Genomic DNA, 14,962 nt, shown 5'->3' with positions numbered 1-14,962 from the left:
TTCGGAAACAGAAATGGAAGTTGGCGAACCTCATGTACAGGCCGAAAACAAGCCTGAAAAAACTGAGGAAGAGCTACTCCTAACAAGTGGCGATGAACTTAAGTCCTTAGGTCCTGAACAAGGGAAAGAAAGGATAAAGCTCAGTGGCGCCGCAAGAAAAAGGTTTAAATACCTTCTTAAGAAAGGGCTGACTCCGAAAGAAGCCCGAGAGAAAGCAGTCGAGCCCATAAAGGAGAAATCTCTGGGAAAAGGACCCAAAAGGGTCCGTTCCGAAGAGAACACTCCTGAAGGCCGACATGCAAAAAAATCAAGGAGTGATGCAGACAAAGGCGACACTGTGCCTAAATCTGCAAAACCCTCCTTCAGTCAAATGGCTGAAGGTATAAAAGTGGGAATTATGCCCTCGGAATTCCCAAGTCAATCCCTTACAACGGAACAATTAGAAGCCGTTAAGGAATTGATCCTAGACAAGATTCTTGAGCACCAAAGGGAAAAGAGCGAAAAGCCTAACTTTTTGAGTGCTCAAAACAGGCCCGGCTGGCTAGCTCTGATGTGCGCCGATAAAGCCACCTTGCAGTGGCTAAAGACACACATTGGAGAAATACATCCATGGGAGGGCGCCACGCTGAGACTTGTAGAGGGAGAAGAAATTCCTCACACCGAACTCTTTACGACGTACCTTCACGGAAGTAAAGAGTATTCCACGAATAAAATTCTAGGCCTAATAGAGGCCCAAAACAGCCTCCATACCTCCTCATGGAGAGTAATAAATAGGTCTACAAGTGGAGCCGTGGAGATTCTAACCCTTTCGGTAGATAGCCAATCAGCCGAAAGACTAAGAACTATGGGCTATACGATCAATTATAGATATGGTCGTACAGTTATCCGGAAAAAGAGTGGCAGGAACGAAGCCACAACAAGCGGGTCTGAAAAACCTACAACAAGCGGGTCCCAAAAACCCGCAACAAGTGGGTCCCAAAAACCCGGAACAAGCGGGTCTCAAAAACCCGCTATAATATCTAAGACCCCAGATGAGCAAGAAAGTGCTCAAGCTACGAGCACCGAGGGGAACGAATCTCTGGAGCAAATCCAAGCTGAATCCAGGAGGACAGGCAATCAAAGGCCTGACTCCAAGGAATCAGCCGTAGATAAAAAATCTGGGAAACCGGATAAAGACAAGGGGAATTAAAATGTCCCTAAGCCCATTTGAAAAACCAACTCAAAGGCTGAAGTGTCTACAGATAAACCTCCAACATTCAAAAGCAGCTACCAGCGTGCTTAGAAGAAGGTTTACTGAAGACAACATAGCCATAGGTCTCCTACAGGAGCCTTGGATTAATAGAGGACGAATACAAGGACTCAACATAAAATCAGGTAGGTTACTCTATAGTAACAATACTAATAATCCAAGAGCAGCATTACTGCTCTCACATAATACTAAATACATTTCTGTTCCAGAATTCATTACGGCAGATTTGGTAACCGCAATAGTGGAAATGCCAACAGAAGTAGGCAAGAGGCAAATAGTTATTGCCTCGGCCTACTTCCCGGGTGACTCTGAAGACCATCCACCTCCAGAGGAAGTACAAACACTCATGGGATGGTGCAAGAGGAGGAATAGACAACTAATTCTTGGCTGCGATGCAAATGCACACCACACAGTATGGGGCAGTACAGGAATTAACAACAGGGGTGAGTACCTCCTAGACTACATATCTACTAACAACCTAGATATTGCCAACAGAGGTAATAAACCCACATTCATAAACGCAATTCGGAAAGAGGTTCTTGATATAACCCTAACTAGTTCGTTTATAGCAAATAATATATACAACTGGCACGTCTCGAATGAAGCCTCAATGTCGGACCATCAACACATAAGGTTCGACCTGGGCGCATCTGAGGAGGGCCTTGAGGAGTATCGAGTACCAAAACAGACCGATTGGGACACTTATACAGAGCGTCTCGAAAGCGAAATGGAGGAATTCGATACGTCGCTTGACACAGAGGAAAATCTAGATAGAGCCTCGGGACAATTTCAAAATGCCATAATAAAGGCATATGAATCAAGTTGTCCATTGAAACGTAAGACAACCAATAGAGATGTTCCCTGGTGGAACAAAGAGTTGGCTAAACTTAGAAAAAAGGTCAGACAACTCTTCAATAGGGCTAAACGTACAGGTAGCTGGGACCCCTACAGAAGTGCCCTTACTGAGTACAATAAAGAACTCAGGAAATCAAAGAGGAACTCCTGGAAGAAACTGTGCGAAGGGATAACGGAATTAGCCCCTGCACAACGACTCCAAAAGGTTCTTTCAAAAGATCATTCAAATGAAATCGGACTGATTAAAAAGCCGAATGGTGACTACACTGAGAGTCTAACGGAAACTATTAGAGAGCTTTTAAAGACTCATTTTCCTGGCTCTCAACAAGTACTAGAAGATGAACCGCAAAGCATCCAGCTGGCAGAGGCCCCAAAAGGCCTCAATAGATCCGGCAGACAGCTAGCGGAAAAAAATCTTTACAAAAAACAAAATCGAATGGGCTGTTAAAAGCTTCAAACCTTTTAAATCCCCGAGCAAAGACGGAATTTTTCCTGCTTTACTTCAAAAAGGCTTTACGCAACTGCAGCCGCAACTACAGCGGCTTTTCATAGCAAGCCTTGTGCTGGGTCACATTCCAAAAACTTGGAGGGACGCAAAAGTGGTATTTATACCAAAGACGGGGAAACGTCCTACGGACGAACCAAAGTCTTATCGCCCTATATGCCTCACCTCTTTTCTCCTAAAAACAATGGAGAAACTAGTAGATTACCACATAAGAAGCGAAACTCTAATTAGGAAACCGCTTCACAAACATCAATTTGCATACCAGACAGGCAAATCCACTATAAATGCTCTAAATTCTCTTGTTGGAAACATTGAAAAGACAATAGTGGCAAAAGAAATAGCTCTTTGCGCTTTCATTGACATAGAGGGAGCATTCGATAACACCTCATATGAATCTATAAAAAGAGCACTAGTAAAGAGGAGCATTGAAGCCTCACTAATACAATGGATTCAGTCCATGCTAAAAACCAGAATCATCACAGCTAGTATTGGGGGAGAGTCTGTAACTGTGACAGCAGTAAAGGGGTGCCCTCAAGGGGGAGTACTATCGCCCCTGCTGTGGTCTCTAGTTGTGGATGACCTCCTTACTAAGTTGCATGATTCTGGTTTTACAACTCAAGGCTACGCAGATGACCTAGTTGTTACAATTAGGGGCAAGCATGACCAGACTATATCTAGTCGCATGCAAACTGCTCTGAACGAAATCAAAAACTGGTGTTCGAAGGAGGGCTTAAATGTCAATCCTAGCAAAACGACTCTCATACCGTTCACAAGGAGACGTAAATACAATTTACAGGCTCCAGTTATGAATGGCATCACACTAGACTATTCCAGAGAAGTAAAATATCTGGGGGTAACCCTAGATCAAAAACTCACCTGGAATAGTCATATTGAAAAAATCTTATCCAGAGCCTTGGTGGCAAGTTGGACCTGCCGCAAGACATTTGGAAAGATTTGGGGCCTAAAACCGAAAATGACTCTCTGGACATATAAAACGATTATTAGGCCGATGGTCACATATGCATCACTCGTATGGTGGCCAAAAACACAACAAACAACAGCTAATGCCAAGCTGCAAAAAGTGCAGCGGCTAGCTTGTCTGGGAATCACAGGGGCAATGTCAACATGCCCCACGGCAGCCTTAGAGGCGATGCTGAACCTTCCTCCCCTGCAGTTCTGCATAAGAAGGGAGGCAGTAGCCACCGCCTTAAAGCTGCGACAGACACAAATAATGAAACCTGGCGATCTACAGGGCCATCTTAAAATCCTGGAAGAAATTCCTTTGAATTCTAAGGATAAGCCGACAGACGTCATGCCAGTCAAATTCGATTTTGAAACACCATTTGAAGTGGTCATAAAAAACCACCAAATGAATGAAACAGTTGAACCGAAACTGGAGGAAGGTTCACTCGCATGGTATACGGATGGATCTAAGATAGATGAAAGGGCAGGAGTGGGAGTTACTGGGCCGAATTTCAGCCTATCCAAATCTCTTGGAAACGCCCCAACTATCTTTCAGGCAGAAATACATGCCATACAGATTAGTGCCCAAGAATGTCTCAACCGAGACACTCGTAGGGCAAAAGTCTTCATTTTATCAGACAGCCAAGCTGCCTTAAAGGCTCTAAAGTCATTTACTTGTGAGTCAAAGTTGGTTTGGGAATGTAAACAATCCCTTAAGAAGCTGGCGGAACGCAACAAAGTAACTTTGATGTGGGTGCCAGGTCACAAGGGAATTGCAGGAAATGAGGAAGCTGATAGCCTCGCAAAAGAAGGGGCCAACACCCCATTCCAAGGTCCAGAACCCTTCTGTGGACTACCAAAAAGCCACATCAGAGAGGAACTCCGGACCTGGGAACTCAATCAACTAAAATTATACTGGTCCAACACACCAGGACAAAGGCAAGCAAAAAGGCTCATAAAGGTGTCGCCTAGTGCAACACACCGCCTTCTCGAAATGAGTAAAAAAGATATAAAAATGGTCACTGGCCTTCTCACTGGGCACTGCCCTCTGAGATATCATCTCAAAAAAATGGGCAAATCCGATAGTGAGAACTGTCGTTTCTGTGACAATGAAAAAGAAACGGCAGAACACATCCTATGCAATTGCGTAGCGTTGTTCTGCAAACGACTAAAATTCCTAGAAGAGGTCACCCTAACGCCCTCTGACATAGGAAACAAGTCACCTAGGATGCTAATCAATTTCATCAGAAGTATTGGCATCCTAGAGTTTAACTAGATTAAGGTATGCACAAAAGATCTCTATAGGTCGAAGTGCTGAGAGGCTCCATAGCCTTAACGACCTCACATAATCTAATCTAATCTAATCTAAGTACTACTCTATTCTTGATGAGTATAAACAATAATGGTACACTGATTCGACCCCCAGTCAAATATACAATACACGCAGACGATCTAGTAATTTTCTCTCAAGGCAAAACCACATCATCCACTTGCGCCTTAATTCAAACTGCTTTAAATGATATCCACAGTTGGTCAAAAGGAACAGGATTTAAATTTTCATCAAAAAAATCTAAAATAGTTCATTTTAGTAAAAAAGATAATCCCAACAAAATTAATTTAACCTTAAATGGAACTCTACTACAAGTAGTACATCAACAAAAATTTTTAGGTGCAATCTTTGATAAAAAGTTATCTTGGAGACATCATATTCAAGAATTAAAAGGTACCTGTCTTAAAAGAATAAATATCTTAAAATCACTAGCGCATAATCAGTGTGGAACAGATGAAGATATGTTACTGAGAATTTACCGATCTTTAATTCGTTCAAAAATGGACTATGGAAGTATATTATAAATGTCAGCTCCCAATTCACAACTAAACTGCCTCAATATCATCCAAAACACCGCTCTTCGAATATGTCTTGGTGCGTTTAGATCTAGTCCCATTGAAAGTATTCAAGTCGAAGCTAGCGAAACACCTAGTCATATTCGCCGTCAGCGACTTCTTTTGTCATACTTTGTCAAAGCATCAGCTAATCCAAATAATCCAGTCAACATGTTAATCAACTCTACCAAACCAGCAATAGTAAACAAACCCAGAACAGTAAAACCAGCTTCTCAAATTCTTAAAGAACTAGTAGGTAATATAGACTTACGAACTACTACTCCAATCTCATATTCTAACATTCCATCATGGACAATAACATTGCCCACTATAAACACCAGTCTATCAACACATTATAACAAAAAAGAAACCCCTAGTTACGCCCTAAAGTCATCCTTCCTCGAACTCATCCACAACAAACAGTATGACTCAATCATCTACAGATGCTTCTAAACTCGAAGATCAAGTTGGTTCGTCTGTGACTACCACCAACGAAGTTATAGCTACCTACCGTCTTCCATATTACTGTAGCATCTTCACAGCCGAACTATATGCTGTCATGAAAGCACTTAGTTGTCCAACCAAAAAAACCTTGCAATCTGCACTGATTCCTCCATACTATCCATCAAGGACTTTTACTCCCAAAACCCACTAATTCAAAATATCCACAATGCATACCACGTATTATTAGATAAGAACGTATCGGTTAGCATTATTTGGACTCCGTCGCACGTGGGTATTACAGGAAACGAAAACGCCGATCAAGCGGCCAAAGAGGCATCCCGATCTGACATTCCAATGGAGAGTATACAACTTGGTGTAGATTTACAACATACAGTAAACCAAATGTGCTTGAGAGTCTGGCAAAACCTCTGGAATAGAACAAACTCAAAACTCCATAATATTCAACCCAGAATACCTGCCTTAAAAATACCAGTACTTTGTGGAAGGGACAAAGTTGTCATGAGAAGACTAAGAATTGGACATTGCCGTCTTACACATGGTTACCTGATGAACCAGGGAAATCCTCCTTGGTGTCATACCTGCAACACTCATGTCACCGTTAAACACATACTAGTTGAGTGCCAGCTTATAGCCCTAATAATAGAAAATAAATTTTCTATACAGTCTGGTATTAGCCTTCTTGTAAAAAGAAATTGCAGCTAAACACCCTCTCATCGGGGTAAATGTAGGCAAAGTAATACACTTTTAGTTAATTTTGTTGCCATCCTAGGTATTTGCTGAGAATCCATTTTAACGAACCTGTTCTATAAGACAGTTTGTGTAAAAATACAAACAGAATTTACCAAGATTAGCTAATTAATTATCCAAAAATTAACAAAATTAAATTTGTATGTTTACGTTGAGAAAACGTAGTTCAACTCAAGCCGACAGTTGGATGTATTATAGTCTAATGTATTTGATTAGACTATATGTTTGCACTTTAAAGTCTCTAACTGAATAGGTTGAGGAGTGGGGAGATGTTTATATCAAGTTGATAATTCAGAATTATATCTGTATTTTTTTATTTCGATTGATTCTAAAGATAACTTAAGGCCTTTATTTTAAATACGAAGAATTTGAAACTGTTCATTAGAAGAATGATCATGATCCAGAAGGTGAGGGGTACGTAGAATCTGTTTTTCTATTATCGAAAGCCCTTTTGTGTTCTGCTATAGGTTTGTCAAAGGTTCTGTCAGTTTGACTGATGTAAGTTTTTGAACAGTCACCACATGTTAGTTTGTTTACACCACTCTGTAATGATTCTTTTTGCTCTTATTGTTCTTAATGTAGTTTCTTAAGTCGTTGTTTGTTCTGAAAGTTGGTGTAACTCCTTTCTTTTTATGTGGATGGATTGTGTGATGGAAAAACACCCGAATAAATAAATTTTTAAATACATCACCTAGAGACTTGCAGTATTTGCATTATGTTCTGGATGACGCCAGGAAAAAGTGTACTATTCAAAAATGGGTGGAAATGCATAATTGCACTGTAAAGTGCATGAAATGCATCCAAAATGGCATAAATATAAAAATAAAGTCAAAATCAGTATACTAAGGAACAAAATTTATCATTTGGAGGGTTTTTGGGGTCACTGAATACGATTACGCCATCAGAACTGATCCCTGGATCACCTGGTGCCCAGGGCCGCTACTAAGGCAAGTCATCTTCTGGAGTTTCGAGGGATTTCAGCACTAAATTGATGTAACTGGACTACTCGGAGGGTTTCTGAAGTGGTTAAACACGAAGATGCCATCAGGATAGACCTTAGGATCATCTGGTGCCAAAGCCACTGTAAGGGATGTCATTTTCTGGAGTTTCGAGTGCTTTCGGTATCAAATTGATGCAAACGGACTACTTACGGGATTTTGAGGCCGCATTTGCATCAATTAACCTTACAGGTTAGTTGATGCAAATGGATCACGGGAGGGTTTTTGAGGTCGCCAAACACGAATATGCCATCAACACCGACTCCCTGTGCACCTGGAGCCCAAGCTCATTGCAAGGGGCGTCCTCTTCTGGAGTTTGAGAGATTTCGGCATTAAATTGATAAAAATGGGTTACTCGGGGGTTTTTGAGTCGTTAAACACGAATATGCCATCAGAACAGACCTCTCGATCACCTGGTGCCCAAGGTCACTGCAAGGGACGTCATCTTCTTGAGTTTCGAGGGCTTTCGGTATTAAACTGATGCAAACGGATTACTTACGTGTTTTGGGGTTACTCGGTGTATCTCCGGAGTAAACTCCGGAGTATCTGGTGACCAGGATCGCTACTAGGGCACGTTGTCTTCTGCAGTTTCGAAGGTTTTCGGCATAAAATGGATGCAAATAGATTACTCGGGGAGTTTTTGAGGTCGCTAATCACGAATATGCCATTAGAACAGACCCGCGGAGCACCTGGTGCCTAGGGTCATTGCAAGGGACGTCATCTTCTGGAATTTCAAGAAATTTCGGCATTAAATTGATGCAAATGGATTACCGAGGGGTTCTTGAGGTCGCTAAATACGAATATTCCATTAGAAACAAATCCCGGAGAACCTGGTGCATAAGGTTATTGCTAGGGGCGTCATCTTCTGGAGCTTCGAGAGTCTTTGGTACTAAATTGATGCAAACGTATTACTCATAGGTTTTTGGGGCTGCTGAACGCAAATACGCCATCAAATCTTACCCTCGGAGCACCTGGTGCTTAATGCAGGTCATCTTCTGTAGTTCCGAGCGTTTTCGGCATTGAATTAATGGAAACGGATTACTTACTAATCCGATTTTGGCGTTGTTGAACACGATTGCGTCATCAAAACAGACACCAGAGCACCTGGTAGCTAGGGCACGTCATCTTCTGGAGTTTCGAGGGTTTTCGGTACTTAATTGATGCAAATGGATTACTAATGGGTTTTTGGGGTTTCGGAACATAAATACGCTATCAGAACCGGAGCACCTGGTGTCTAAGGCACGTTATCTTCTGTAGTTTGGATAGTTTTCGGTTCTAAATTAGTGCAAACGGATTACTCTTGGTTTTTGGGGTTGCTGAATATCAATATGCCATCAGACCCAACCCACGCAGCATCTGGTGCTTAAGGCAGGTCATCTTCTGGAGTTTTGAGTGTTTTCGGTACTAAATTGATGAAAACTGATTACTCATGGGTTTCTCAGGTACCTGAACACGAAAACGCCATCAGAATAGACACCGAAGCACCTGGTGCCTAAAGCACGTTATCTTTTGGAGTTTCGAGAGTTTTCGGTACTAAATTGATGAAAAATGGATTACTTTTTGGTTTTGGGGTTGTTGAACACGAATATGACTTACATGAGGAATTCTGGAGTATCTAGTGATTACGGTAATCACTAATAATGACAAAGCATAATAAAACTCATGTAAAAAATTTAATAGATCAACATAGTAGAGTTCGTATTCCGTAAACCCAAATCACCGCCAAGTTCTACGATGGTCTGTTTTGATGGCATGTTAGTGTTTACCGACCTCAAAAACCCCCGAGTAATTTATTTTCATCAATTTAATGCCGAAATTCCTTAAAACTTCAGAAGATGACGTCCCTTGAAGTCACCCTGGGCACCAGGTGCACAGGGGTTGTTTGTGATGGCATATTCGTGTTTAGCGACCTCAAAAACCCTCCAGTAATCCATTTGCATCAATTAAATGCCGAAAGCCCTCGAAACCCCAGAAGATGACGTGCCCTAGTAGTGACCCTGGGCACCAGGTATTCCAAAGTTCAATTATGATGGCATATTCGTGTTTAGCGACCCCAAAACCCCGTAAGTAATCCGTTTACATCAATTTAATAGCGAAATTTCCCGAAACTTCAGAAGATGACGTCCCTTGCAGTGACCTTGGACACCAGGTGATCCGGTCTGTTCTGATGGCATATTCGTGTCAAACACCACAAAAATCCCCGAGTAATCCATTTTTATCAATTTAATGCCAAAATCCACTCAAAACTTCAGAAGAGGACGTCCCTTGCAGTGACCTTGGGCTTCAGGTGCACAAGGGGTCGGTTCTGATGGCATATTCGAGTTTGGCGACCTCAAAAACCCTCTAGTAATCCATTTGCATCAATTAAATGCCGAAAACCCTCGAAACCACAGAAGATGGCGTGCCCTGCCCAGCCTTAGTCGACTAAGAGAAGAAGAAGAAGACACATAAAAGGTACTGTACATATACATAAACACACAATTTAATTGATTAATTTTACTTTTAACCCTTTTTTTCACCTTTTCAAATTATCATATAAACCAGCACCTGTAGAGACTTTAAAGTGCAGACACATAGTAATCTTATCACTTATCACTTGAGAAAGGCACTCTACCGAAACAGCTGCAGTGACATTTATTTAGTGAATTTATAATAAATGTTGTAGAAATATTTAAAATATTTTTTTCGATGTTTTATTGTTTGATATCTTAATTAGTACATTAAAAGGAACCTACACGCGCTCCCAAGTGATACGTTCTCCTCCAGCGTTATTACAAATGACGAAAAATTTCTTATTTTCGAAAATATGGAGACTGACTTTATTTATAGTTAGAAAAGTGTACTTACTTGATTGACCATTTCGGCGATGAAATTCAACGAACTCTTTCTGCTCGGGCACAAGGCTTGAGGACTTCCATTAACTTCTCGAAGATAAGCAAACTCGGCGTGCTTTAAAGCAAATTCGACATGGCCGAAGGTCTGTATCAAAGGAATAACTTCCAACTGCGAATTTTCAGCAAGACTCAAAATTTCTTTAATGTTTTCGACAGTGTACGCATTTTTAGATGAGATGTTTTTGAGTGTTCCGGAAAACGGGAACATGTCTTCGTATTCTGTTAGAAAACACAAAAGTTATGAGCATCTTTAAAACGACACATAGGCCAAAAGCTAAAGGTTCTACGGAAAAAGGAAAATAAAGATTATCCCAAAATTTACGCAAGAATAAATTCTGTTATCATGTTGCTATATCAAACACCAGTAACAGTCACTGCTTGACCAGATTATTTCTTATTGCTCTGTATGTCTGTATGTTTTTGCACGAGCTTGAATCAATCTCACATGTGGGTTCTCAAAACCCCAAATGTGGCAAAATGTGATAAAAAGCCATCAAGGTGAAAATTAGGGATGGAAAAAACCTACCGGTTATAACCTAAAACCAGTTTTTTTCCTCTGTAATATCGGTTTTTCCGGTTGTTTTTTATCCCGGTTATAACCGGTTTTCTCTTTTTAAAGTAACAACCGGTGAAAAACCGGATAAGTGGAAAAATACTGAATTCAGAGAAAAAATTAAAAATTTTTTCGCCCCCCCCCCCCCCTCGTAAATGAGAAATTTTAAGCTGACCGATTTCACAACACCGATGTCTGATTTCTATACTGATATGGACTGATATCGATTTGACTGGAGTATCGTAAACTAAAGCGCAATGTAAATGTAACCTATTGGGCATAGGCTATGACTAAAAAAACCGAAAACCGGTTTTTGGAATAACCGGTTTTTTGACCGGTTATAACCGCCAGGTTAAACCGTAGGTGAAAAAAACCGGTATAACAGAAAACCGGTGTTTTGTCAACAACCGCCATCCCTAGTGAAAATGTGCCCCGTAGCTTAGGATGATTTTTACATTAGGTTTAAGATTCATATTTACTAATAAAAAATTGTTTTATTAATACTAACTAACTAATTAAATAATAAATTAAATAAAGGATCGGAGTTCGAGATTGGCAGGCGAAGCGAGAGGTTGTGCGGATGGTGTGTTGGCGATAAGGTAATTTCGGAATCGAGACCACAATAAAAACACCGGTTTTTAAAAGACCTATCGTTATCGATAATCGTTAAAGTTAAAAAGTGTACTTGTGCGAAATAAAAATAAACTTTAAAGTGTATATAATAATATTTATATTAGTGCTGAGGATAACATCTAACATTTAATTTAAAATGGCCAGTGGCGGAACAATCCGAAAGAAAACCAATAGAAGGAACGAATATAGTAGCGACGAAGAATCTAAGAATAAAAAATATAAAGGAGATGAACTGTATCTTGAAAAGAGTAACACGACGAGACGAACACCGAATAAAAGCAACGACACAAATGATGAGATGATAAAAATGATGCGGGAAGTTATGTGGAAACATGATGAAATGATGGCAGAAATAAGGGCCATACGGAAAGACCAAAAGGAAACGATGGAATATATTAATGAGCTAAAAGAAAAAAACAAAAAATTGGAAGGTTTAAAAATGGCAAACAAAAGAATAGAACAATTGAAAAAAAATAGACGGAGAAATAATATAGTATTAAAGGGCCTAACACTGGATCCTAACGACAGAAAACCAGTAAAGGAGTCAGTAGAACACTTCATAGGAAGAAATCTGAAATTACAGGTCAACCTGAGAGGAGCGGTGAAGATCGGAGACCAAATCTTTGTAGCAGAAATGGAAAACCTAACGGATAAGTTAAGTGTACTAAAAAACAAAGGAAAACTGAAGAGTCTACAGGGACAAAAGGTGTATATAGAATCAGATTTAACAAGAAAGGAAAGGAAAATACAAGCAAAAATTAGAAAAGAAGAAAAGAAGATAGGATATATGAAACTGGAGATTAATGGGAAGGAGTGGAAATGGGACCATAATAATGAGAAAATTATACAAATTCACAGAAATATCGGGAAAGGACTCCAAAAAAGTAATAGAAAATAATGAGACCGGACACACAACAATGACGACCAAGGCAATGAATGGGAAAAGCGAAAAAGATGATGCACAGGTAAACAAGGATGAAAATAAGAAGGGGAAAGCTAGATTGCAGAAAAAAGGAGAGATAAAAATGGGAACATGGAATATGAGAAGCATCAATGGAAAAGAGGAAGAACTGGTAGAAGACATAAAAAACAAAAAATAGAAATACTAGGAATAACGGAAACGAAGATGAAAGGAAAAGGTTTTAAGAAAATGCACAAAGGATATTGGTTACTTTGGGTAGGAGCGGATACAAAAGAGAGAGCAAAAGAAGGAGTCGGGATAATAATTGCACCGAATAGATTACAACACGTTATAGAAGAAACGTATGTTAAATAGAGAATATTATCGGTGAAAATGAAACTGATGGACGAAGAAATATGGACAATAATAACAGCCTACGGAGTAAATGAAGATGCAAGAAAGGAAGAGAAAGATAAATTTTTCGAGGAGCTCCAAATGCAAATTGATAATGGGGAAGAAAACATAATTGTAATGGGAGATCTAAACGGTAGAGTCGGAAACAACAACAGCGGAATAGAGGAGTGCAGGGGAAAAGAAGGAGAAGAAATACTAGACAGAAATGGTGAAAGCATAATAGAAATATGTACGGAGAACAAACTAGTTATAACAAATACAAAATTTAAACATAAAGAAGTACACAAATACACGAGAGTACAAGACAGCAGAAACGAAAAATCAATCATAGATTACTTTTTGGTAAGCAGCAACAAATGGAAAAGAGTACAGGATACGAAAGTGAAAAGAGGCTCAGAGATTGGCAGTGACCACCATCTAGTAATAATGAGAATGAGAACAACAGAGGAAGAAGAAGAAAAGAGAAGAAAGGTAGTAAACGAAAAAATAAAAAGTTACAAATTAAAAGATGAAAGATATAAGAAGAATTCCAAGAAAAATTAGATAATACTCTGAAAAGTAAGGCAAAAAATACAAACATAGAAGAAAAATGGGAATATCTAAAAACCAGCATAATCAAAGCAGCTGAGGAAACTTGCGGGAAAGCAAAAATAGCAAATACTAACATGAGGAGAATGGAATGGTGGACGGAAGAAATACGAGAGAAAATAAAGAACAAAAAAGACAAATGGAAGAGATTCCTAAGCACAAAACACCCGGAAGATTACGAGGCATATAAAGAAAAGAGGACAGAGGTTAAAATAGCGGTGAAAGCAGGAAAGGAAAGGTCATGGGAGAGATTTGGACAAAAAATGACAAAAAATTATAGAGAAAACCAAAAACTCTTCTACGGCGCATTAAAACAACTCAGACAAAAGAAAGAGCACACGATGCCGAATATAAAAGACAAGAATGGAAAAACGTCATAACAGAAGAAAAACAAATACTTAATGGAAAGATGGAGAGAACATTTCAAAGAGGTAACTCATGCAGACGGACAACATAGGGGAGATACAAGAAAGGAATGAAGAACAACAAAAGGAATCCATAACAAGAGAGGAATTAGAAAAAGCAATAGAAAGAGTAAAATTGGGCAAAGCACCAGGCAAGGATCATATCACCCCGGAAATGATAAAATTCATGGGGACAGAGGGAATGGATAGCATGAAAAAACTATTGAATGATATCATAAATAGAGCAGAATTACCAAAGGACTGGAAGAAAGACATTATATTACCAATACACAAAAAGGGAGACAAGAGAAACTGTAATAATTACCGAGGTATCACCATATCAAGTATCCCTGGGAAGGTATTCGCAAGAATAATAGAGACAGGAATAAAAGCCCAAATAGAAACAACTATGGAAGACACACAGTGTGGATTTAGGAAGGACAGAAGCACGCAAGACCTAATATTCACATTAAGACAAGTAAGTGAGAAGGTAATCAAGAAGAATAGAGAGATACATATGTGCTTCATTTACCTGGAAAGGGCGTTTGACAGAATCTGAAGAAAGGAGGTATGGAAGGCACTAAAAGAAAGAGGAGTCGACAGACACATAATAGAAGTAATAAAGGATATACACTGGGTTGCAAAATTAACCGGACACCTTAAAAATGGGTCTTTAATGTCTCGAATTTCCTAAACCTGTTGTCCGATTTAAATTATTTTTTAATATATTATAGCCTTATTCTTTAGCAATATCGCTGTAATAGTATTGTTGCTAAACAGTTAAATGTTCATTGTATACCGGGTGTATCAATCAAACTGTGATTTTTTCTCAAAGTTCGCATAACCCTGTGGAATATTCTAGCATTTATAAAATACTGAAATTAAAATCCAACTATAACCTCATGTTTT

The 14,962-nt window shown here is 39.5% G+C and overlaps 1 protein-coding gene across 1 annotated transcript in view; it reads right to left on the bottom strand.

Moving 5' to 3' along the window:
• Positions 1-14,962, bottom strand: part of LOC114328431 (hexosaminidase D-like) — a 119,023-nt gene that overhangs the window by 78,875 nt on the left and 25,186 nt on the right. Inside the window, exon 3 of the mRNA XM_028277282.2 lies at positions 10,514-10,779. Coding sequence (XP_028133083.1) covers positions 10,514-10,779 — 266 coding nt within the window. The remainder of the gene's footprint in view (positions 1-10,513; positions 10,780-14,962) is intronic.

This window comes from Diabrotica virgifera, chromosome 4 (genome assembly GCF_917563875.1).
Source record: "Diabrotica virgifera virgifera chromosome 4, PGI_DIABVI_V3a".
In the NCBI taxonomy this organism is placed as follows: domain Eukaryota; kingdom Metazoa; phylum Arthropoda; class Insecta; order Coleoptera; family Chrysomelidae; genus Diabrotica; species Diabrotica virgifera.
This window is presented reverse-complemented; position numbering and strand designations above follow the sequence as displayed.